This window comes from Solea solea, chromosome 4, assembly GCF_958295425.1.
Source record: "Solea solea chromosome 4, fSolSol10.1, whole genome shotgun sequence".
NCBI lineage: Eukaryota > Metazoa > Chordata > Actinopteri > Pleuronectiformes > Soleidae > Solea > Solea solea.
The window spans coordinates 6475317-6502225 of NC_081137.1; the positions used below are offsets into that span (position 1 = coordinate 6475317).

The following is a 26909-nucleotide window of genomic DNA, read 5'->3' on the forward strand; positions in this document are numbered from 1 at the left end:
TGTGAACAGAGTGTCAACAGAACGTCTAAGAAATGTGTGGATCATTTTTAAGCAGCAGTTACTACACGTTTGTCCGCGATGCTCCTCGTCCTCCTCCAGGTCCTCCTCCAGGTCCTCCTCCAGGTCCTCCTCCAGCCAGGTCATGGTCCTGGTCCAAACAATGCTGTAGATCAGTTACAAAGACTTTTAAAAATCCTGAAAACATTTAAAAAATCTCAATATTTAACAGAGGATTCTGGTGTATTTAGTGACAGTCAACTGTCAACTGATTAATGTCTGCAAATGTTTCAGTTACAGACAAAGTTTGCTGCCATTGTCAGTTGTGTGTCATGTGTCATTTTACTCTTCACTGTAAAGTCATCGCTTGTTTTTTTGTTTGTTTTTCTTATTGCCCTAAATTCTGATGATAATGTCCTCATTCAACAATGCTTCAAAACACATGAACTGTGCCTTTAACTGCAGCTGTTGGGAGGTCTTCAGTCAGGGGACATGATGAGACAAAGTAGTGTCCAGTAGTTAAAATGTGGTCATTGCAGTAAATGAGTGAAAACAATGAGAGTAAAATACATTCAAACCTTGTTATTGTTTACTATATATTGGTCCATATCAACAGGGACACTTATTTTGAAATTCTACTAAATCACTACTCCTTAACAGTTTTTTTTTATTAACCTGCCCCCTACTGGCCAGACTAGATAACAGTTTTAATGGTTTATTGACATATTTTGTTGAGGACATTCTTTGACATTTTGGACAGTTTTTGGATGACATATGTGGACAGTTTATATTTGAACGTGTTTGATGACATTCTATACTCGAAAAGTTCATATTATGACAGTTTTAAAGACATACTATCGCATTGACCACACGTACATGGTTAGACGGTGATCGTGTGTTTGCTGTGGAGCAGTGATGTCACATTAGCAGCAGCAGGTGTAATCTGAACACCTGTGATCGGATCACTCAGGTCGGAGGTTAACAACAAGTGTGAACAGAGCGTCAACAGAAAGTCTAAGAAATGTGTGGATCATTTTTAAACAGCACTTACCATACGTTAGTCCCCGCTGCTCCTGCTGGCTCCGCGTGCGTGGAAGGTCCGAGTGGCAAACAGGAAGTGGATGATTCCAATTAGATTTATCGAGAGGGGAGGGCGCGGACCGCACTCAGCCAGGAGGAGTCCACTTTTCCTCGTTGTGTTTTGTTAGTTATTTGTTGGTGTTTTCTTCCTATTTGTGGTGATGATTTGTACTTCAGGGCCACCGTAGAAATGTCTACATGGAACACCCCATAATGAATAAATATGTAATTCGAACTCGTAATAAATAAATGGCAAAATCAACCGATAGTGAATACAGTAAGCTGAAAAGTATAATGACAAAATTAGAGGTTAAAATGATCAATTTAATGGTTTATTTAATTGACTGTGGCTATATGTTTAGATGTGTTGTTACAGGACGCTTTTTTTTTTATTTTCCATTCACTGACTCACAAGTTTTAAGTGTTATTTCATTGTTGGACTTAAAATCAACTTCATCTCGCCTACATTTTAAGATCGAAAATGCAACATGTAACAAAGTAGGTGTTTTATCAGAATCTGAAGCTTCAGATAAACAAAAATAGATGGAAGGGTTTGAACCTACAACTTTAGACCGCAGGGATAAATAAGTTCTAAACATCCATGTTTAAATTAAACCCATGTCTTCACATTTTCAAGTCAATGTCAAACACAAAGAGCTACACAACTTAAAGTTAGTTTTTTGACATCGTCTTGTGTAAGTGGAAATGTGGGTTCAAATCTTGTGTGATGAAGCATGTTTTATAATCCTATTTTGAACGCAAACAGTCAAAGCCTCGAGTCAGCAATCGTATGGTTGTGGAACACAACCTGCCACATGCAGATGCTATGTTTTGTGTTTGTGGTGTTAATGACTTCATCGCTCTCTGGTCAACGCTAACTGAGCTCATTTAGACATAAAACAAGGAACAACCAGTCTCTTCATTAATTTATTTAAGAAAAGAATTAATTCACACTAACTTAACTCATTTATATTATATCATAACAATCATTTGGTTATTTTGGAGTCGGTCAGAGAGAGAAAACTAAATGACTTTACACCATAGTACAAGAAACTATGAGATGAATATTGTTGTCTGTGAACTGTGATTGTACAGCAATGGCAACATTAAACGGCATGTATAGAAACATACAGAAAATATAATGGCTTAAAAAAAAAAAATTATAATCACCACAATAAAGACACTGACATTGGACTATTGTTTACAGCAAGTAAACATTTTGATTTTCAGCATCAGTCCCCTTGAAAACTCTGTGCCAGCTTTTTGTCACATTATTGAAAAACGGAAACGATGCTGTTAATGACTCAAGTGCCCGGTAAAGACAAACACAGCTGCTGAAATTCTTCACTTCTGCAGGTCCTCACTGATATGAGCCGTCACGGCAGGTCTCCGTGACAGGAGTGTATAAAACAAGTCACATTGTAGATGATGGAAGAGAAGGGAACGGCTTTTCACAGTGCAGCGGTGCCTTGGGAACAATTTTTGTTAATAATAAGAATCGTCACAAGTGCGTTGTCACAACACTGCAGTAGAACTCAAACTACTCATGAACAGAAAATTGGTTGGCGTGTATTTTGAAAGTTATCGATTCAGCTCCGACTGTGAATTCAAATGTGAATATATGCAAGTTTTTTCGGTCCTTTTATTGGAGTAACACACTGGCTAGATTTCAAAAACTCTAAATACATCGGTTGATTTTCTCAACTAATCAATAAGTTGTTTCTTCCATGAATGTGAGACAGACTTGTAAAAATGTTATATCGATGTTTTCAAATGTCTTATTTTGAGACAATTTGGCCCAGACCAAAAATGATTAAATTTTAATGATTTTTTTTGTCATATGGAGCAAAGAAACCACAACATATTCACATTCAAGAAGCTGAAAACACAGAGCGCTTATTTTTTAACTCTACAAACACTGATACCGATGAACTAATCATCAAAATTGTTGACAATGACTTAATTGTTGTAGCCCCAGTTTTGATAACCATGATAGAAAAGTGAAATGGTCCGAATGATTTGTACACTGGGCATATTCATCTTCCAAATCTATGAAGAAAGTACATCTGTGTAGTGAAATGCTGCTGCTTATAATGTGAACAATCGATGAAATGTGTTTGATACTGGAAAGAAACAGAAGTTACACATTTCAGATTGTGATTGATTCACCTTAGGAGCAGAAGATGTTAATATGCTGCATTGAAATGAGGTTGTTTACCATGTTTTTTTCTTTACCATGCTCTCCCGTCACATTCACGACCTATGAACTCTAAGATTTATAAAAAGCTCAGAGTTGAGGACGTCCCGTACGATCTGCTTCCAAAAGACATAAGAGCAAAGTCGGGCATTTCTGTAATGAGTGCTCTAGCCCTTACTCCAAAGTAGGATTCTATTGTGGTACTGAAGTTCCCTTGAATCACCTAATATCGAAACTGTGTCATCAATAGAGATCACATTTCGGTCACTTAGGAGTTCATCACATCAGCGTCACTTAGTTAAAACAGCGTGTCCGTTGATAAAACAGCAGGTAAGTGACATTAACCGCTGCGGTGTTGCATATTGGACCTTTAACCAATACTAATGTGGCAGTGGACACCAGGACAATGGTGAAATAAAAAAGAAAAATGGATGGGCAGCTGTGGACAATGTTTGAGGATTGTAGATCTATGTAGTGGAGAAGAAAAAAACAACGATCAATTTCAGCTGCTGAGTTTTAGTAGTGGTCTAAGTACATATCAGTGCATTCCCAATCAAGTTGTTCTGGGTGAAATGATCCTGCTGACCTTCTGACATGAAACATCTTTGGTCCAACATTTTTTTTGGTTTGCAGTGGACTCCCAACTTTTTTTTTTTTACCCTCACTGGAAATGTTAAGCACAAACTTAAAGTAAAAATACACAGTGCTGCAGTCTGGAACAGGTTAAACACAAACCATTAAACCATTTTGTGCGGTGAGACTTTGAACGTTATCTCGCGTGACTGGAGTCAGACAGACGTTTTCATCTCGGGTTCATCTACAGATGAAAACCAGTCCATTCTGTGACCTTTGGTCAATACCCAAGACTCCACTGTGCATAGTGTAAAGCAATGGAAAATTGTCTTCGCCTGATAACATTCCCTATCATATTTAATATGCATAGTCAAACACTGCATAACAGTGAAAGAGCTAGTGTCAATTTAAATCAATCACTTTTGATATATACGAACAAGGGTAGTGAATCTATACAAGTGACTAAAATGTAAGTATTAACAATGAAGGGGGTGTAAAAGCCCTTCATTCATGTTGTTCTTCAAGCACGTGACGGGAGGTTAAATACTGAATTATTTTCTTTAAGATGCTGCTATTTAAGAGTGACCCCAACCAGTGGGGTTGTGCCCCGTCCCCCCCGCCCTCCCCATCTTTTGCTGAGATTCTTGAGTTTTTCCAAAAACACAAAAAACAGTTCCCTTCATGACATGGACACAGTCTGAAACTCTCCGATCTGTGACCAACCGACTACAACACACGAGTCTGTGGCCTTTTCATAAAGAATGTGTGTCTGCACCAACAAACAAATCTGCACCACAGCCCACTAATGTGTCTGGACACAGCTCGAAACCTCCACGACACACAGGTGCGCACACACACACCATCACAGCACGTACAAAATGTAAATACTCTATATATACAGTTAATAATGTTTTATATTTGACATCATTTCTGATTACCCAAGTGCTATGTCTAACTACAGTAAAAAAAACAAAACATAAATACAATACCTAATTGTCAGAAGTCTTAAAGTAAAATAGCAAAAAAAACAACTTCAACAATAATTAGTGCAATAAAATGCGATAAAAAGGTAGCCAAGACATTTGGTCCAATGGAGCTAACCAGCCTCCAGCAACACTTAAGGAAGCCGTTTTCAGACATGAACTCTGGGTAATGTCCACAGATTTGGGGCTGGGACTTTCTCTGGAGTTTGCCTTTCACAAAAAACAAACGCAGTGCAGTGCACGGTCTGCGTGACGCATTCACAACAGCAGGAGAATCTCTGAAGGATCCAGGCAAGTTGGTGACGCCCAGCTTTAAAAATGCAGGAAGCAGGACACTCCAACTTTGACTCACTGTGGATTCTCCGCAGTTTCTCCCCGCTACGTTTTCACATGAGCTCCCCTGGACATTAACCAGAGATGACACTGACAGGAGAGTCTCCAGTGCAACGTCTGCAGACATTGTGTAGCCCCTCGGAACACTCGCCAGAGTTCTGTCCATGTCTGAAAGCAGCTCAAGTAACAAGCTACTTGTTAAGACCAACTTCTAATTGTCATTTGCCTGCATGTTGGGAAGGTAAACTGTTACAAAGCCTAACCGTTCCCAGATCTGCTGACATGCTGCTAGTGCTGCAGAAACAATGACACTAAACCCACCCACAGGTTTAAAAAAGAAAAAAAAAGAAAAAAAAAGGAAAAAAAAGCAGCCTTCATCACCAACCACAGTGAGTCATAAAATAGGTGAGGTGTAGATAAATCACCTTAGAGCAGGAGTCTGTAATTCTTAAACACTCTTTTATGTTGATTGTTGGAATCCTCTTTATGTCCAAATAGCCATCAATAAAGTTGGGGGGGGGGGGGAATATGATGGAGTGTAGGAGTCAGGAAATGGTTGAAATAAAGCTCTGGTAGCAGATGCCACTTAATCTACTTGTGCAATATTTGGAATCAAAACGCTATTTTGGCAGGAAGCAACATGGTTCGAATCCCTAGAGGTATAACACCAGGCAACTAAGTATATATGATGGATCGCTGTTGTACCACAAAAACAGTCATGGACAAGCAAACAAGGGAGGATTTTACCAGATCACTAAAGATCAGTGGTGAGCATAGAACTAGGGCTGAAAGATTTTGAATAAATATCTAACTGTGATTATTTTGACTGAAATTGAATGGTTATTTTTACATAATCACTCTTATTTTCATTTGAATAACACATTTCAAAGGATCACTGTGTGATATTTGAGCAGATCTGTGAGAAACAAAGTCTGTAGAATAGGATGTGAATAGGTCAGGACAATATTGGATCTGAAATGGTCATTTGACGACACACGTTTCGGCTTTAAGAAATATTGCGGCCACATTGTGATCGTGATAAAATTTTGATAGATTGTAAAGCCCGACATTGAAGACGGAGCGATGGGAGTGATGTGACGTTTGGAGCTCTTTAGCATTCTACACTGCTGATGACACAACTGACACATCCATGTCAAACAGACACTGTCTGAAGCCGAGAGGAGCAGAGAGCTCCACAGAGAGAACACTAAAGATTATGATAATGAAACACACATGTAGACAGATCGGTTAGTGACAGGAATGCCAACGAATTCATGGGTTTTGGTCCAAACTAAATGATTGGTCCTGCTGATTACAGTATTGTGCTTTTTTTTACTCCCAGACAATGTTATTTGTTGATGGCTATCAAGGACATAAAGAGGATTTTCACACACATGACAAAAAGTGCTTTAGAAACCAATTAGGGACAGTAGCTTCAATTGTAAAAGTAAAAATACATTAGTGTGTGTGGGTGTAAATATGCATGTATTCTCTCTATGATTACAATTGAACAGAAAGATTTTGGCTTTCAGCTCCATCTACTCTGTTTTATATTTTCCATCTCATTAATCGTCGTCATGTAAACGGTAAACTTGGTCTCTTTTTTTTTTACAAGCGCGGGCCTACATCGCGACTGAAAGCTTTCATTCAACTTCAAACATGAGTCGGCAAATTTAGCCGCCGGCGTTATGATAAAAGTGCCAAAAGCGTCAGAGAGATAAATACGAGGCTACAAAGTCGCACTTCATAGTGACACAAGCTGAAATAAGCCATGCTTCTGCTTCTTTGCTTTTGATTTGTGGAGTTTCCAAAGATAAACAGCGAAGGAATGAAGGGAATGTGAAACAAGTGTTTGAATGGATGCAGATGTAAACAAAGAGGATGAAAGTATGTCTTGGTGTGTGTCGACAGACAGAGCTACAGGTGTGAAGGATGAATTGGGATGATCTACATGTCACTGCTTCTGTTCTGATGGGACTACCATCTTCGTTTTGGAGGTTTTGTTCCAGAGCTCATTGGGTCAAATGAGGATCTCCACCATGTCGTTGTCCACCTCCTGTTGCGTGGATGGCGTTGGCGGCGGGGGCTGTTGCTGTACGTGGGACTGGAGAGGATGTCTGCGCTCCAGGGTGCTGCTGTGAAACATTCCTACGTCTACACAGAGAAGACAAAAAGAACACAGAAGAATTAGCATTTCTGACCAGTGTATGATCATTCACACACAGTGAGAACTGCATTTAGATTTACTCCTGATAAATGAGCCAGCAAACTGGGTGGGCTTGTGCTGATGGGTAAAACATCTCACAAAAGGTCCAATATGCAATATTTCACACAGCAGAGCACGCATGTCAGGCCACAACAAAAGCTAATGTCAGTAAAATGATCAATGCCTCGTCCAGGAAAACAGACATACTGCATGCATCCAGTTCTTTGTGAGTCAAAAAGGCCAGTGCTGAGTCATTTTGTGGCTCATAAAAACAAAACAAGAATAACCCTGGTCTTATTATTCTCATTCACTGAAGCCTTTTTAGCAAAGAAACTCAACTACTAACTTCTACTGAGCAGCATATTCATCACTTATTTGGTCTTATTTGGTTATTAACTCATGGACTTGGATTATTTCTTTTTGCATGATTTGTTTTGTGGACTTATTTTTTAGGTCCAACACAAAATGTTGACATGGTAAAATGGATGTTGTTGTTGTTGTTGTTTTTTTATTGTGGTTGTTTTGTTCTATGGGACGGACCAGGAACTATTTTGTGTGGCACACATTGTTATGCAGTGTTGTGACTGGGATGGGCAGAGTGACATCCTGCTGTGCAAGTGAAGAGAGGAAGTATAAAGTGTCCCCTTCTGAGTTAAGGAAGACTTTTTTTTCTCTCCCAGTGTATTATTTCTGCACCCTCCAACAAATAATCCGAGACAAACCTAGGATTACAATATTAGCTCTGTTTCATATCTCTCCAACTTAGATCAAATTGTAATCATGCTGGAAAAGAGACCAGGATCTGCGACACGGCACAGACATGTGGAGATTAGAGGCGATTAGCCCCTAATCTCTCAAAACCTGATGGAAAGCGGATTATCGGGCTGAATGTCATGTAATGTGAACTGCGCTGAGGTCTGACAGTGCCAGCTGACCTGCTATGCGGTCAGGAATGTAGACAGGGCTGGGGCTGGACAGGCGGGCAGGCAAAGTCATGCTCTGTAGGGCTGGAGTGCTGGGTTTGCTGGTGTCCTGACTCTGGCCCTTGTCAGTCTGCGTGCAGCTGTCCCTGCTGCCCGTCTTGGAGTGGCCTGCAGTCATCGGAGTGGACGGTAGCACTGGGGAGGGCGATGATGAGATTGAATCTGTCCTGAGAGAATCTGTACGGTACTCTGGACCCAGTAGAACACCTGGTAGAAAATAAAACATAGTGTCATTTCTGCTGTCGTTCTTCCAGGTGCCAGCTATTAGCTATGAGGTATGCTGGTTCTTACCCAGACTGCCTTTCCAGCTGGTGTCCTTACGTTCTTCAGTGATGGGAGAGCTACTAAGACCCAGGCTGTGAGAGAGCAGTCCTGAACCACCAGAGCCAGTGTTAGAGATAGACATCAGGGACTTGGAGGGTCTCATAGCAGAAGGCAGGTCTGACTTGATAGGCTCTTTCCTTGAGCGCTGGTGGAGCACCTTAATCATGGCATCCTTCTCTATGATTTGTGCATGGAGATTCTTTATCCTGGATTAAGGGAAAACATGAGGGAGAACCAGGACAAATTTTTTTTTTTAGTTCTGGTCCACTTCATGTCTTTACCAAGACAAATAAACACAGATATGTGGAGTGAAATAAGTTTTAATCTTATCCTGCTTTGAGAAAGCCACACATCAATCTTCTTACACATTGCACATCTACACTGTAAAGGGGATCTCGTCGGGCATAAAAAAAGCAGACCTTTAGACATACAGCAAAACATTACTGTGTGAAGTGACACTTTTGATTAAGGTCATATGGAGATGTTGGTCGTTTTATTTAATCTAAAATGAGACGTAGGAGTCAAACTGCTTATATTTTACACATAGCCATATTGCTTATGATTAAGAATTTTGAACTTTTGTCTTGTTCTTTATGTTGGTCCCAACAAGTAACATTTTCTAAACCTTTATGGGCTTCTTCTTCCACAAAGTCCCTTCCAAGGCATGGCGACCTGCATGAGACCATGTTTTACCTGCTTTCCATGTCCAGACAGCGCCGATTGGCCATGAGAATTTCTTCCTCTTCCTTCTGGATCCGAGCCTCCACTGATGTGTCATAGCTGCTGCTGGGAGAGTGGCTTATCACTGATGCTGATGTATCCCTACGAAACAGGACAGAGCCTCCATTAGACCACAACACGGTCTTGAAAAAGTTCTTTCACACACTCAAACACTTTATAACTACTCTACAAAGATATGAAACATCATATCATTGCCTGCATAATTTGGCAATCAAGGAAAACAGAGACATTATTTTGCTGTTCTCGCAAATGTCAAAATAAATTGAAATAGTAGTAACAGGGCATAACATCTGACATATTTTAACATCCATACACACCGTTTTCCTGTAATGTGACAGAAATTAAGAGTTCATAGCTCAGTTTAAAGTGAAAATACTTAGCAAAGTGGTCCTGTCAGGTACAAGGGAAAAGCACTCGACACTGCTGTGAATAAAAATACTAACATCATAGAAAGTTTTCAGTTATTTGGCAGCCATGATTATCATACAGTAAGCTAATCAAATTCTTTTAAACTGCTTGCATACTGAGAAGAAATCTGTTCCTACTCTACTGCAAATAACTCTATGCATATGCACCTCTGAGTGGCGACCGAGGCAGCTGCATCCAGGGCAAACTGCCTCATCACGCTCTCCTCCAAGTACTTCTGCTCCCACTTGGTCATGTCGGCCTCCAGAGCCAGGATTCGCTCCTCCTTCTCCCTCAGGTGCTCCATCAGCACTGTGGCGTTGTACTCAGACGGGACCCCACCGCTATGGTGAGAGCCTCCCTGGCGCTGCAAGGGATGAAGACGTGAAGGAGGAAAGATGAGGAATCTGCCATTTGTGATATTAAACAGGCTGGTGACGTGCTAATTTCTTGTGGGAAGCGTGTGTTGTCAGCTGAGGGCTGCAGAGTCACATCTGTTCCTGAAATTACATCACTCTCCTAAAACTTTCCACAAAGTCACAGGCACAGCAAAATGGAACAACTTTTTAAAGTAGGAACATGCACTCAAACACTTCTCTGGCTGCTTCATTGCAAGAATCTGCTGCTTTATTTCACTGGCAGTCTTTCCCTTCTAGAAAGTGAAGTTTGTGTCAACTTTGTAAAGCCCTCAGTGAGTCAGAAAATCAGCTATTTTTAAATCACAGGGGCTTTTGATCATATTTGAGTAACTGATTTGTGTCACCTGCTGCATGCGTAATGACTCCAGCTCTCTCTCCAGTCTCGTGCGAAGTCGATGCTCGAGTTGCTCCCTCTTCTCACAGGCCGCCTGAAGCTGAGCCAGAGCCTGCTGCATCCTCTCCACCTTCTCCACGTAAACCTGTTTCTTCTTCAGCTGCACAAACGCACACAAGTTTTGTTTTACTTTACACTGGTGAATATACTGTAACACAGGACCAAACAGCTGCTTTTAGACACGCAATAAAGTTGATTTTGCAGAGGGGCTGTACATGTGAGCACAAATGCCTGCAGAAATTGCTCTGCAGATTTCTCAGAGATTCTCCTGCTGCTCCTGTGGACTTGTATAATCCTTTGTTTGGAGGCAATGCTGCCACCAGTAAGTTTGTTTGTGTATACTCTATATTTGTGTGGTAATTCTTAAAATATACATGTACATAATTTCAATGTATTCAGCTTGCAGTCTTTTAAGCTGCTTCTCTGTTAATTCCTGCCCTGTTCCCCATCTTGTTTTGAATATTCCAGATGAGCCAAAGTATCCACATTGGATAAATATTATGTGTAATACTTGCAACAGTCATTTAAAAGAAAGTCCTGTGTACATTTAGAGTGTTTGAATAACACAGACGTCGAATAATCCTGTGCTTCAGCTGTGATTACACTGCAGCTATTCCCATCCACATCCACCAGTGGTCATGACAGTATTAAGGACATTCAGCGAAACAAAAACATCAGCAGATCATTGAAGGAACACTGGTGTCAGATAGCAGACCAGCACCAGTGAAGCACTGAGGCAGCAGCTCCGAGAGATTTTCCACTCAAGTAAAACACTGGTAACCAGGAGACACAAGCTGCTCGCCAAGAATCCAAACAAACAGGAAAGTGACCTGATTTTCAGCTTTTCTTCACAAAAACCAGGCGAGCATTTCTCAGGCTGTTAAATGTTGAAGCTCATTACAGCTAATTTTTGCTGACACTACTATATATACGGATATTATCAGCAACCTATGTCTGTATGTTTTTTTAAAACTAGCTAAATCAAGATTTCCCTTAGGCTGGTACATTATACGAAATACATTCAGTAGAGGTGACGAGTGATGCTCTTACCTCCTCCTCCAACTTGACTACCTTGGCCTGAGCATTGTTGAGTGCCTGATCTCTGATCTCGATGTGTCTCCTCTGGTCTTCAGTGGTGGAGCGCAGTGAGTTTAGCTCCATCTCCAGCTTCTCCTTCTCCCGCAGTGTCTCTTTGTCTGAACACGAATGCACCACAAAATTAAATTAAAGTGAAGAACACGCTGACGAGAGGTCTTAAAGGTTTGTGTATGTTTTACTCACGCTGAGTGAGCAGCTGGGAGATGGTTTTGCGGTTGTCCTCGGATCCTTCACACTCTTTAGCAGCGAGCTGTTTATTGGCCGTCTCCATGCGTTCTAAAAACACACAACACAATATTGGCTTTGGTTAAATTCTGTCAGTTTCTACAATCTACAACAGGTTGTGAAATCACCTTGGACTGAACATCCACACACAATCTGACTTCAGTGCAGGTCTGAAAGCAGCTTTGCTTTGAGTAAAAATGGGGCCCATATTGTCGGCACGGACTGTTGAAGGCTTAGAATTGTCTCATTGTCTTTGACTCTTGATTTTGACCCAACACACATTGTATCATTTTTTTTATTTCCTGACTCTCAATTACCGTCTCTCTGTCCCACTCACTCACTCTGTCTCTGTTTTATTCTACAGTAAAGGCTCCTCTGGGATCTGGTTGCCCAGTGATTTAGAAAAACAAAATCAAACAATTGCTTTATTTGTTTTTTAGAAATACAAGCCATCTCTAGAAGGATGTGGGGAAGTGACACGAGGTTTCTGTTGTGTGCCAAACTTTTCTTTTATCAACTAAATACAAAAATCCCTTTGAGGTCTGGGAGTATTTGTTATTTTCTAACTCAGATTTTTTCAAAAATGTGAACAGTATCAGTTTTGGCAAACTAAAATACTTGTTAATGTTCTGTTGATTGGTTCCAGACAATGTGGTTGTTGGTTCACTAGTAGAACCTGTATCAGCTGCAATTTAAAAACATGTGATTACTTTACTCTGAACATCTACTCACACACTGCATCTTCAGAGCCCAAATTCTTTGTTTGTATTTTCAACATTTTCAAAGTTATAGCTACAGTTCCTTGTGAATTGCCTGTAAACCTCCTTAAACAGAGAAAACACCCATTACAGTTTCACAGAAGGAAGGTAGAACCGGACACATTATTAGGAACCCTGTGTGTGAGGAGTCAGAAGTGGGCAGATCTGAATGATAGTGTTTGACATAAATACGCATTTCAATTGTGAATAAATGCTATTTTCTGTATTTAGAAGATAACCCACATCACCCCATTCACACACTGGACAGGAGGAGCAGAGGATCAAACCGCCAACATTCTGATAAGAGGATGACTCTCTACCTCGTGATCCACAGCTGATCACAAGCGAAGAAGCAATATTATTATAAATCAGGAAAGTGTTGATTTCACAACGCTGCTGTCTCACCTCTGAGGTCTCTGTTGAAGTCATGCAATCGGCGCACTTCCAGCTCCAGCTTGTTCCTCATGGTTTTCTCCAGGGCCTCCCTCTTGGAGGAGGACTTGGCAAGGTTTTCGTAGGCCTCTGACACCAGCTGGATCTCTGTTTCCAACTGCCCACAGCCGCAGGAGGAATGAAGAGGCACAGGGAGTGTGAAGGAAAAGCATGAAACCTTTTTATTGATGTGCCTGAACTGGCATCACGGAAGGTTAATTGATAATCAATCTAATGGAGACCCAGTAATAAAGCTACACCAAATGTAAGGTCTTCATGTTTTATATGGGATGAGGGTAAAAACTTCAACCCATGTGTTTTTCATAAACACACCAAAGATCAAACGGATTAATTAGTTGAAACAAATTAACTCAAGTCACCTGAATGTCAACACTGACCAATTGTTTTCCCTCACATTCAAAAACGGTAATACAAGAACTATTTCTACATTTATTGACGGCTACACCCAGACATGAAGCAGATTTCAACAAATAACAAGTGTTTCAGAAACAGTTTACGGACTCAAACTTGAGTCATACTGGGATTTTTCAAAGCTGGCTGACTTTCCAACCGACTGAATGATTAATGCTACATAAATGTTCCTGCATATTTACAAACCAACATGTGAAAGTTTGATGCAAGTCTTAGCATTTCACCAAACTCTCAAAAGGCCCACTATGCAATGTTCTGCATCACAGATATCATGAAACAAACACTATGTACAGTCTGTAAATCTGTAGCAGAGCACTAATTGTCTTGAGCAGAGAGTGATGTCACTGTGTTAGTTGTTATCACAGCCTGAGTTTTAATAGCTGGTCCAGTCCTGTGTTGAATATGCTACATTCCAATGGTGGTATTTACTATGTTTAATAACAGTTGTCTGTTATTAGTTCAGGACGTCCTGATGTGTGTCATCATTACAAGTTCCACTTAAAGCAGTGGTAACAAGCAGTTCTAAGCATCAGCTGAAAGTGACTCTCAAGGCTCACTTCCAAAGAAAACTTTTAGTTTGACTTAAAAAGGTTTCTAATAAGGAGAGCGATAAGACCAGGGTTAATATTGGCCTGGCCTTTCATGACATAAGCTCTACACGCTCCGAAGAGTCCAAATGGACCGGCTAGAAAGGTACGATGATTACTGGCATTAGCTGTCACAACTGTTTGTTTTGGTCCGACATGCAGGCTCAACTGCAACGACTAGTGTTGCTCAACTATAGCATATTGGACCTTCTTCTGCTAAAGATTACCTTATGCAACTTGGTAACTTTCTCACGGCAGGTCTCTATCTCCTGCCTCAGCATCCTGTTCTCCTCTGTCAGCATATCCACCATCTGGTGGGCACGTGCCATCATGGCAAAGGGTTCTCCCTGCATGTGGGAGAAGGAGTGTGGGTGAGGAAAGTGTCCAGCCTGGACGGGTAGCTGGAGCTGTGGAGATATTGGTCCTTGGAGCTGATGTTGCTGCTGTTGCTGTTGCTGCTGTTGTTGTTGTTGCTGTTGTTGTTGTTGCTGTTGTTGCTGCTGCTGCTGCTGATGATGATGATGTTGTTGTTGTTGTTGTTGTTGTTGTTGTTGTTGCTGTTGTTGCTGCTGCTGCTGCTGATGATGATGATGATGATGATGCTGCTGTTGTTGTTGTTGTTGTTGCTGCTGCTGCTGCTGCTGCTGATGTTGTTGTTGTTGTTGTTGCTGATACTGATGGTGCTGCTGCTGCTGATGGTGCATCCTTGGGGTGGAGCCATAGGGATCGGGTGGGAACCCGTGACCTCTCTGTAAGGATGGGTGAATGTGTCCCAAATTAAAGGGCTCACTTGCATGGTGTGAGCCAGGACCCTGGAGGCCACGTGGCCCCATGCCAGGAAAAGGCTCTCCCTGGTTCTGTAGGTGCTGGTGGGGGAAAGAGGGATGGGAGGAGTGGGAGGCACTAAGCATGTTGCTGAGGGCGGAGGCCTGAGCACGTGACAAGGAGCCCACAGAGGTGACAGAGGATGTGGGACTGTGCTGGTGAAGAGGCCTTTGGGAGTGAACTGAACCCTCTTTACAGGACCTGAGAAGAGAATAGTAGTGTGATTACATGACTCTCCACCTCACCTGATGTCTTAGGGTGATGTTATTACAGCACAGCCTGCTGAACTTCACTGTGGAATGGACACATTTGGTCCATATTCTCATTTGTTTTTGTATTTTCACTGGCTCATTCATGTTCAATTCCTCAACCTAAAGTTCATTGCAGTCTTACTTTACAAGCATAGCCGTTATGCTTCAGCCCTCCCGCTGTCAGTCGTGATGCAAAACACATAACTCGGTGTCACCACAGACAAACAAAACACCACTATAGTAAGAAAAATTTAGAGAAATGTGGATCTAATTGGCTTAATCAGTATTGTGTGAACTGAAAGGACTAAAGGTTGCACACTACAGCTTTAGAGATAATTTGCAGCAACTGTTCATTTGTTTTCTGGCCATTAGCTGCCACGTCATAATAAATCCATATGCCTTTAGGCTAAATATTAGATTAATAAATTAGAATTAAGTACATCTTCAACATAAGTAAGAATGTTGAGAATATTTTACATTAATTTCAGACAGAGCCTCTAGATCAAATGTCACTGGGGTCGAAATAACCTTAAAGAAAAAGTACATTAAATTAGTTTACAACAAAAAAAGAGGCAAATTTTCTGCCAGCATGATTAGCCGGGCTGTTGGCATTTTGACTTGAGAAAATTGGTATATTTGTGGATTGATTTCCGGCCAATTGATTGAATTGTAAACGGTGTATTGTTTTAGATCACGCATTACTGTGTTCACTGCACCTGACAGAAAATGGGGTTAGGGTATCGATAGTCAATACTTAGCATATGTTTATGGAGTAATTTTTACAAACAAATTACATATATATGAGCTAAAAAAAGGTATTAAACCTGATCAAAGTTGATCAGGTTTGATCATGATATCCTTAAACTTATGTGGGGCAATTACTTTAAGAGAACCAGTAAAGGTTAAGAATATGGATCACGTTACATAAAAGCTTTTTGTGTCCTATTGACCAGTCAGATTCACCTGCTTGTTAACTGAATGGACCAGTTACCAGCTGTCAACTGGTTTTGAACAGTGGCAACATTCCTGCCTTTAGCCCTTAAAGGAAACAGATCGTGTCTCGACTTGCCCTGGTCTGATGCGGTAATCATAACTGTTTAATTCTGGTTTGCTGTGAGGTAAATGTGCTGCTGTAAAACAGGCCCAACAAGCTCTGTTCTCACCATCTCAAAAACACTATTGGGAAAATATGGAGACCTCTTACATCTCACCATTTTTATGTTTGTTTTTATCACTTTCCGGCTCGTCTGTGACGTAAACAAAAAACATCAGTGAAGAATTAAAATGCCCATGAGCCTGTGATGGTCAAACTAAGAGTTTCAACAATCTTTAGGTGGGGAAGACCAGGTAATGATCTCACCTCATCTAATTTGTTTTCTCCCAGTTTAATTGATTGATAATTGATCATTTTAGTTCAGAAGTTAAGAGTCAAAACAGAGTTGTATGATAATCACGGGGAGGTAATAATGAATGTGTGTCTTTGTGAACAATCAGCTCAGCGTTTCTATAATTTCCCCACTTAATTTTGTAAGTGCTGTGGAAACACTTCACATGACTTTGTTGAGAAACAAATTCACCATGATAAAAATTTAAAACTTGACATTTATGGTACTAAATGGTTTTATAAATTAGAGAGCTGATTTAATGATTATCTACACTGACAAATCCCCATGCATGAAAGTCAAAGGTCAGTGATTTCCTGCAGTTGAAAAGGATTTCCAGTCTTGCTCAAGCATACCTTGCACTCCTTTATGCTTGCTCATTATTTCACGGTACATTTAAGTGGCGTTATGCCAGTGTTAAACTATTTGACAGTTGCACTTTCTGCATGGTGGGGGGGGGGGGGGTGTCACACCAACTGATATCATGAAAACACATGTTCCACCATGAAAACACGTGACAAAGGAATGATGCGTGAAACCAGATTTAATTTAGCTTGGTTTCTAGTCCCCCGGTCGACCACTGGTCATTTACTGAAGCAGCGATGTCTGTGATCCGTCGCTCTCTTTTTATGCTGTATTTCACTTTTCCTTTGTCTCGTCTTCGTCTCTGTATTCCTATTTAGGCTTTCACCTCATACTTGTTTGTCATTGGCTTGGGCGGTTTGAATGGTCACAGACTCAATCAAATTTTCAGCATGTTGCAAACTCGGTTTTCAAGTTGAAATTCATGCAGTGTGAACTTGGCATTAAGAGTAGCGCTTGAAGAGTCTCTGCAGCTGTACGTAAACCTCCATCATTACTCTGCAACCCTCACATGGAGTCTTCTGTTTATGTGCTGTTAAACATCTATGAATGTGTGCATTTTTCTCACCTGAATGAACCATACTCCGGTGGGGGCTGGTATCGGACAGGAAGAACCTCCCGCGAGTGTTCCCTCCCTCTATGCTCTTGGTAGTAATGGCCTCCTGGTTCCTGCTGCTTCGTGGGCGAGCCCATTCCCTTGAAAGGGTAGTCCGGAGGAGGACCACGATGCTGTGGCTTGTAGAAGTCACCTGGTGGGCCTGGAGGGGGCAGCTGGGGGGAGAGTGGGGCACTAGTAACAGGAGCATGGGCCTTCACGCCACTGGTGGCCAGAGAGAGCTGCATAAGTCGCTCACTGAGAGAGCGAACATGGCCTTGCTTCAAGTCCTTCAGCCCATCATCCTGGTGCACCTTCCCTGCACCGCTCACTCGCTGCACAGTTGGGCGACCCTCAGTGCGCAACTTGGTGTTGGTCACACCAGTGACATAAAAGGCAGCACCCACTGACACAGGATGAGGAGGCTGCTGGGGCTGATTGTTCTGCTGCTGAGGCTGTGGAGGAGGAGGAGGACCATGGCCCCGGAAGTATTGTGACTGCACTTTGGCCTCCTCATATGTAGGGAGGTCCTCTGGGTTTAGACATTGCCCTTGGTTGCCCAGACCTCCACTGCTGCCACATCCTCCTCCACTGCTGCCACCCCCTCCTCCTACTCTGGTGGAAACCAGCTTCTCCAGGCCACTGTCCGTCTGCAGCTCCTGTCCCTGAGGCTCCTGACGGGCAATGTGGGGGGTCATGGAGTGATCATCAGAGGGGCCTACCTGTCCCTGTCCTGAATAACCTCCTCCCCCTCCTTGTTGTTGTTGTTGCTGTTGTTGTTGTTGTTGTTGCAGGACATAATTCCGGTTCATCTGCTCCTGTAGGAGGCGCTGCAGAACGGTGTTGCCGCCACTGCCCACACTGTTGTTGCTGTTTGACGACTCCTCAGCTGCGGCCCTCATCTCTGCCTCACGCCGGCCGCGCACTTCATGGAAGGACAAGCTCCGTGCACGGTCTACACTCCCTGAGAGGAGAAGAAAGTGGAGGGAGAGAGAAAGAGAAAATGATGCAGTATGACAAAGGGATGGAATGTTAAGAAATTGAGAGGAGGAAAGTTAGTAGGAGTAAAAATGTTGCAGAAATAGACAAAAGATAAGAACATAAATCAGTGAGGTCATGGATGCCCATGGACCATCCACAACATCACTGCCCCCCCACAAAGCCTTCTACGACCCATTTATGCACAACATCAAAGGAATAACAATTTCTTGAAAAACCCAAGGAACCAAACCACCAGCAAAACCATGAACCTCTTATATACCCCAAAGATCAAAAGTAAAATCTTAACCAAAAAGATCATTAGCTGCTGTCAGTGAATTAATTTTGTAAAAAACAAATTGTATGTTATGTTAATAGTCTATATTATCAACCGTTTAGTCAGTGACATGGGTCTCAGCCTAAGGGTTCTGCAAGTTCATCTCGAAACGTCTTTAATATATTTGACAAAAGATGACAGTAGCTTTAATGTAGCATAGTCCGCACCAAAGCTAATGTGGTTTGACAAGAACACACCGATATCCTAAAATAATCTTACACTGCCCAACCAGATATCAAGTTAACGATCATATAAAACAGAAATGTAGTAAATCCCAACATTGGATACGATTAAAAGCCAATATTGACTCATATGTTTGCTCAAAATAAATAAATGCAGATTAATAACTTATCAGATACATTTTCATTTCTGTATTTAAATTTATTTTCCTGAAAAGACTAGTCTGATAAACAAGTCAGTGTGATGGTAACTGGTAAATTATTATTGATTACATTTTTATAGAGGTAGAGCTGGTTGTTCACTAACCACAAGGTTAGTAGTTGCTCCCCAACAGCTGTGCTGGCAGTGTGTGTGAATGGCATTTGTGTGCATGCGTGCGAGGGAAGGGGCAAATGGCAAAACTTAAGTGTGCTTTGAGTGAGTCGATCATGAAAATATAAACAGATTATTTACCATTTACCATTAGCAACGCTTGTTGATGTCTATGACAGCAAATCAATCACAAAACACTGTTCTCAGACGGGCAGTCAGACATTGATAAACTTCAAACAAGTGATTATATGCTCTTAAACCCCAGAATCAAAGCATTGAGGACCACCCATGATCCCAGGTACTTCAATGCATCCCTCCATAGGAAAAGGAAAATGCTAATTTTACCAGATTATTTCATGGACTATGACACAAAAATAACAATTATGCAAATTTACAAGAAAATAAACCAGTGATTTTGTCACAGCTGATTTCAAGAAATGTGATGAGAAATGTTTAGACAGCTTGAAAGACAGAAGAACCATTCTCAATATGCATACAATGTTGTCAAAGTTTGAAACCACAAATAAAAGATGATAAATCAAATGAGTAGTAAGTACAGCCAATACAAATTTTTACAAGTCCAACCATTTGGAAGGCAATTTAAACCCAAAACTCTATAAATCATCCTGTTTCCACCCTTGAGAAACAAGTGACTTTGTTTATTTTGTTGTAGTTTCCTCTGACAACACTGAATGTTGTTCACCATTTTACATTTTTTTTTTCTTAAGAGTAAAACAAAATTATTACATTTATCACTTTCTGTTATTCTTCTCATCCTCAGTGAGGAAGACGATTTTTTGCGAGACATCTGCAGATAAATAAAAAAAAATATTCGAGACAAAAAGAAAAATGTCAGTTTGGTTGGCATATCAGCAAAACACAACAGAAAAAAGGTTATTTATGGAACACAGTAGGCTGACTGGTGAAAGTTCAGATCCACAAATTCTATGATAACACAAACGCTTCCATGTGATGCCACTCAACATTAAAGGTAAAGTCTAGTGTTTTAAATTAGGCTACATGTGTACTACTAGATTTATTTTCAAAGGAATTGAGGTTCAGGAAATATAGTTGCTACAGTGAAAAGGTCAAACCAATGATTCATGTTAAGACTGACCACGAGGTGAAACTGACAGTTAGGCATTATCCACACAGAAGCGGAACTTCCCCCTATAAAATCTTTTCTTTATCGTTCCATAAACACAGCATTGTTTCAAGAAATGTCTTCATAAACACAAAAATACTCTGTAGTATATATGCCAGGCCTGTATGTGGCACTGTAATGCTGCTAAAAAAATACACCAAAAACTCAGAAGAAGATGTAGAGCTTTGGTTATAGAGGTGGGGCTATGACATCACTGTTTTCCTAAAGTTGTGTAATGGTTGTATACACAAAAACACAAGGGTTTTGAGAACTAATTTTCCCAAAACGCCAGTTCTGTGTGGATAGAAAGCCAATACGATAAAAAATTTAAAAAAAAGTTGTGGATTCTCCTTAACTCGTTCTTGTATGTCATTTTCACTCCTAGTCGATAGTCAAGTAATGGCTAATGGGGACAACGTAAAAAGTTAATTCTGGAAATTGTGTCTTTGTTCACAAAAGTGTCAGTTTCTAACCATCCAGCAGCCCCAGAGTTTTCAAACAAAAATTGTCCCGACAGTGTTTTCAAATTTCTCCATTGTCAGGGCTGTTGTTATGTGGTTGACAGACGTAGAAAACGCTCAGTCTATGTATGTGTTACAGAGTGGGTTCAGGTGTCAGTAAGCCAACAGAAACCTATATAACCTGTAACCATAAGCTTTGGATTTTCCTATTTAGTTTTGCTTATTTAAATAGCCTTTGCTGATACATCTAATCAAGTGTTTCAGTTCAGTGGACTATGTAATTGATAATATGATCAATTTTAAGTGTTTACAAACTTTCAGTGTGTCATGTGCCTTTCCTAATTTCCTCATATTCTGAAACTTTTCAGATTTAACTTTTTATGAACACTTTTAAGCTTAGTCACTATTTCATAACTTTAACTAAATTCCACTTTCATGTTTGCAAGCAGTTGAAACCTGGTTAAATTAAGGGTAAATAAATGATAAATAAGAGTACAATCTGCTCATTTTGCTAAGTCAGCCGAGAATATTGTCTCTCAGGGCTGAGTTGCAAGTGTACATGACGATACATGAATACATTACTTTTCCCACACTGCCACATTCTTGGGCCATCACTCATTCAATAATTGGATTGTTGTTCAAAAATATTTTCGATTTTCACTCCAGACTTTGACCAGAAACTATAAGTGTAATTGTATTCCACCTTATGCTCCTGAAATATTCAATATTTAAATGTAATTCCTGAAAAAAAAATGCTTAGTTAACTATCGCCAACTTTGTTTTTGTAGGCCAGCATGAAAGGTGCACTTTTAGAAAAACGGATTAAAAACTACTCACTCTTTAAAAAGAATGCTCACCAGTGTAGCCTCCTCAGAAATTTGCTCTTTTGCTAAAAATCGACCCACAGTAAAAACCTAGGAGGTAGTCCAGCAGTTGTCTAATTCACTATGTCGATGTATCACTCACACCTGCCTGCTTTTTTCCTTTCTTTTTTTTTTACAGGTTTGAGGTGACGCACCTCTCTTTCCACCCGCCTGCCCCTCCTCGTAGACAGAGCCGGGAGGAGACAGGTGGATCTGGCAACCATTCAGTGCTGAGCCACTCCCTCGTGCCTGAAGAGCAGTGTAACGGCTGCAGTAGCGTTTACTCTGTTAACGGTCAATGAGATAAAATGAGGTACTGACACAAGGTCAGTGCTCTCTGCTCTGTGCGCAGTCATATTCTGTTCAGTCAGCACATTCTTTTGTTCCGTTTATTAATAAATGAATTTTCTTTCACTGGTCTCTCCTGGTTGAAAATATATGTGCTCATCCAACCATAAACAACGCTGTTACATACAGCCAGTGTTGACTTTGTACTAGCTGCTTTAAAAATATCCCTTCTGCCTAATTTTATCTTAAAGGATCATGTAAACATGAACATTACAGGTTTTCCCACAAGTAGGTTTGATGTTCATTCACTGACTTCACTGAACTAAGCAAATCTTTTTTCAATCAAGGAAGTATTTTGAATTGAAGAAAGCAAAACTAAAAAGAAAACTACCACAAGTGACTCATATAGTAATACATACCAGTCTATTTCTCCTCCTTCAGACAAATTAATTTGTCAAATCAGTTGGCATTTCCTGCCTTTGAAAAAGAAAATGCCCTCCCCTGATATTCCACGATAATTCATTTCAGAAAACAGTTTGGGAACCCATTCAAACTTGATATGAGAACCTTTGAATTCACAATTAAATTTAGGCAAGTCAGCAAGCCAGAACTTTCAACAAAAAATAAAAAAAATGTGCAAAGCAGATGACAGGATGTTAGAGAAATGGAGGGAGGGGGGGGACAAATGCTGGAGGAAAGTGGGAAAAGTCCAACAAGAAGTGTTTATATCTCAGAGCAGAGCAGTGAGAGGAATTTCTAGGCTCTGGGTCAAACCCAGTGGGCCTCTCTGTCTCTAATCTGTAGGCGGTTTTCATTCACACTCAGATATTTCCTACATGGAAATGGGAGACTTTTGAGAGGCCATTATGACCTCACAGATGACAACAACAGCCAAAACCCTCACTAGGCAAAACTTCTGCAGCCTTACAATCTTATACATCAGGTAGATGATCGGCCATGTACGACACTAAGACAAACATGTTCTCTAATGTAGCAAAGACACAAGTATCCATTGTTAAATGTATTCTGTTCTAAAATGCATATGACAGATATGTGATGGAAAGCTCTGCACGCTGTAATGGCTCATAGTTAACCCTTGTCCTACTAGACTTGCAAGTAACATTAAGCAGACATTATGTTACATGAATAGACAGGATAGCTCACTGTCATTAGCAGTCACTATCACTTTTATTCAGGACTGAGATGCATACTCAAAAGGCAATGGCCAGTGGCACTCAAGTTTTGGATATTTTTGTTGGGATGGCACAAGAAAATAAACCCCCACTTCAAAATACAGAGTTATCAATTGAGTGCACTGACCAGATTCTGCCTTCTTTTCAAAAAGGATTCAGGTCAATACACTAAAAATTATTCAAGATTCAAGAACATTGCCTTCATTATTTTTTTACAACTTTTTCAGTACACAAAGGCCTGTGATTTTTCTCACCCTAAATGTGGATCTTGTTCCTTCAAGCCAAATGTCACGTTGATTATTTACAAACACAGTAATATGTTGCAGGGCTTAGACACCAAACCTTTGTTTATCAGGACAAAATCTTGTTACTGTGGAGTGTGTGAAATATGATAAAAATCTCAAGATAAGCACATTACAGCTTTCATGTGAACATTCTTGGTGAAATTAATTGTTTAGCCGCATCTGATGACAACTGTAATAATACAAAGGGATCTTCTAAAACGGACCGGAGAGTCTAAAGTTGAGACTGAAACAGCAGTTAACAAAGGACGTGACCGTAACACAGGCAGGGATGTAGTTACACTTACACCACCTACACTTCAGATAGCTTTAGGCTATTTGCAGAAAACACTTTCTTCATTCATGAGTGGAGAGAGAACAGAGGGCAGAATGAATGACAGAACCATAAACTGTTAATGTTGCCCAGAGGAGGCGCAGGAGTGAACACTTGATTTACATTATGCTGAAAGGTTCTTATAGAATTATGGATCAATAACGCCCAAAGAAATCTAGCCTACGTTCCCTTTTAATTGGTGTCAGGATTACAAGGGTAAGTTCATGGTAAATGTTCATGAAGGTAAATTCCAAAATGTATGTACATCACAGGTCAAGCATGACATATCTATGAACATATTCTTCTAACTCATGTTCATATATGTTTTGTACCTAAATGCACATATACTTATAATAATGTAAAACATGTACATATACTACTTACGTGAACTTATACAGTATTTTAAATAGATGTTCATGTTTTGTACATAGATGAACATATAGTCATAATATGCAAAACATTTGCAATGTTCTGTGTGTTTTTTAAATGAACGTATATCAACTTATAAATACAAATACAATATACATAAAAAAACATAGATGTATGAATATATACATACATATATGGACACATTTGTAATATTTGTTTAAATTCCTGTGTCTTATACATGAATGTGTGTCAAATTATGTTCATATATATATATATATATGAACATAAACATATTTCAAATATATACACATACTTATGTTCTCATTAAGCATGTATACATACATGTATAAAATATATGAATATGGAAAAATGTGTAATATATGTTCTGTTGAAGTATGTTGCTATATATGAACATAAACATATTTCAAATATATGAACATATACCTATGTGCTCAATAAAGCATGTATATATACACACATACACAAAATATATACAGATATGCAATTTTTTGTGGTTATTTTATATATGTGATGCTAACAATTCACCATATATACTGTAGGTGACATATATGTCGACACCTACCATAGCATAGGGACATATATGTCATATGTTACATTTCCGTATGGGCAGTACGGGGTCCACCTTGGCCCCCAAAAAAGTTTGAGAACCCCTGGCCCACAAAGAAAAATTATCAACTCGCTAAGAAACACAGAGTGTGTTTTTCCCCTTAAACATTCAGTTACAATCCTAAAATATTTTACTGTCATACGTGACCAGAAAACACACTTTCATCTACTTTAAGTCTCACTAACTGCACGTCTCTAAATGCTCCGTTGTTGTTTTTTACCTTTCTGCGCAGCCTCTTCCGTTTACTTTCTCGGTTCTTCAACTCGATGAAACATCATTTTCTCTAGTTTTCTCCTTTCAAGCGATTACTGAAGCGACTCCACAAAAAGTTTCCCTCTACAAAGGGAAAGCCCACTGCCGCCGTTCAGTCGAGGCTTTCGCGGTACATCTAAGTCCTTCCTCCGGGAAAAGGAGCTTGTCCGCGGCCGCAAAGTCGTCGTCTTTCTCGGCAAATTTCATGTTTAACGGTAAAAGGAAAAAAAAAAAGGGGAAGCGGTGCGGGAGAAGTGGCAGGAAGCTCCCCCCTGCCTGCTCGGCACTATGAGAGGAATGTTCACCCCCCTCCCCCCAGTCCAAGCAACTGGAGGAAAAAAGTTTTTTGGAGCAGGGAAATCCCTCCTCCTCCTCCTCTTCATCCTCCACAGCCCCCTCCTCCCTTCGCCTTCTTCTTTTACTTCTTTTTTTTCAGTCGCAAAAAAATTAGATTATTAGCGTCAAATAAACAACACATATACAGTCCATACACGAAATAAATCACAGCTTGATATTTATAGTGATTTTGCGTTTTCATATTACTTGATTATAGCAAGTCTTTTATAAAGAAACTTAAAGGGATACTCAAGTAAAAGTTTAAGTATCTTACCAGAAAATTACTTTGGTAGAAGTTGAAGTCACTTTTGATAATATTACTTACCTTTACTTATTATTAAGTAAAGGTCTTAAATTATATTATATGTTTTGTACTAGTGTCAGAAGTAAATGTCTGATAAAACATGTACTTTAGATTTAGAAGTATAAGTGCTAAAAAAGTGAGCCATGGTAGCTCAGTGGTAGGGCGAGATGTCGTTCAACTGGAAGGTTGTGTGTTCAACTCCTGGCTCTGCTCGACTATATGTGTCCTTGAGCAAGACACTTAACCCCATGTTGCAGTGTGTGAATGGGTATGAAAGGCTGGGTGAATGACAAAACTGCAGTGTAAAGCAGCTCATCGAGACTAAAAAAGCTCTATATCAGGGGTTTCATGTTTTAGATGTTTCCCTGCTCAAACACACCTGATTCAAATGGTCAGCTCGTCAGTAAGCTCTGCTGAAGCCTGATAACGACCCATTTGTTTGAATCAGGTGTGTTGGAGCAGGGGAACACCTAAAACATGCAGGACAGATTTTGTACTTTGTACTGAAATTTGTATTTGTATCATTACAACCCTGATTATAGCTAGTAGTATTCATAATTATTTCTAATGAATCCTGACTTTTTAATACCATTATGGAACAGAGTTGAGTATTGCATGGAAAGTCTCTCTTTAACACTCTCACACAAAGTATTCAATTAATCGAGAAAATATTCAGCAGTTAGTTGCACCCCTAGTTATTATTACAATTTAATTTAATGGTAGTAGATGTTAAGTGCTAAAGTGCTAACATGTTTATTCCTAATAATGATAATAATGATACCATTGACATTCTTATTGCTTTTGGTTCCTATCTGCCAATGTTTATGGGGAACTATTGAAGTTGACAACAAAAGTAGAGTTAGATTAAAATAATATTTTTCATTTGGCAGAACTTGAAGATAAAATAATAATAATACCTATTGTACAGTGTACAATCAAAATGTTTGATTTTATCAAGTGCCAGGTCAGCACTTCAGAGGCTGCCATTTTGGACCACCATGTTTTTACAATGGCCCACAATGGACAGACTTATTATCATTTGAGTTTTGACACTGACTGAAGATTA

At 40.1% G+C, this 26909-nt stretch overlaps 1 protein-coding gene across 2 annotated transcripts; it reads right to left on the reverse strand.

Moving 5' to 3' along the window:
• Positions 1–1991: 1991 nt before the first annotated feature.
• Positions 1992–25528, reverse strand: amot (angiomotin). 2 transcript variants are annotated; one of them, XM_058627272.1, is made up of 13 exons: positions 25172–25528; positions 20138–20198; positions 17557–18547; positions 14395–15193; positions 13122–13266; positions 11917–12009; positions 11686–11831; positions 10586–10735; positions 9993–10189; positions 9370–9498; positions 8644–8882; positions 8305–8559; positions 1992–7317 (listed from the first exon to the last, which is right to left on the reverse strand). In XM_058627272.1, exons 2-13 carry the CDS (start codon positions 20196–20198, stop codon positions 7184–7186), a joined length of 3339 nt encoding a protein of 1112 aa, XP_058483255.1. In that variant the 5' UTR covers positions 25172–25528; the 3' UTR covers positions 1992–7183. The 2 variants fall into 2 exon arrangements, with proteins under 2 accessions (XP_058483255.1, XP_058483256.1); XM_058627273.1 differs by lacking the exon at positions 25172–25528 and adding an exon at positions 21833–22180.
• Positions 25529–26909: the final 1381 nt, after the last annotated feature.

Excerpts from the sequence above, each read along its gene's own strand:
- amot (XM_058627272.1), bottom strand. The coding sequence starts at position 20,198 with ATGTCTCGCAAAAAATCGTCTTCCTCACTGAGGATGAGAAGAATAACA. Across the intron at positions 15,194-17,556 it reads CCGGAGTATGGTTCATTCAG|GTCCTGTAAAGAGGGTTCAG; the intron begins GTGAGAAAAATG and ends TTCTCTTCTCAG. Across the intron at positions 8,883-9,369 it reads TGTCTGGACATGGAAAGCAG|GATAAAGAATCTCCATGCAC; the intron begins GTAAAACATGGT and ends CCCTTAATCCAG.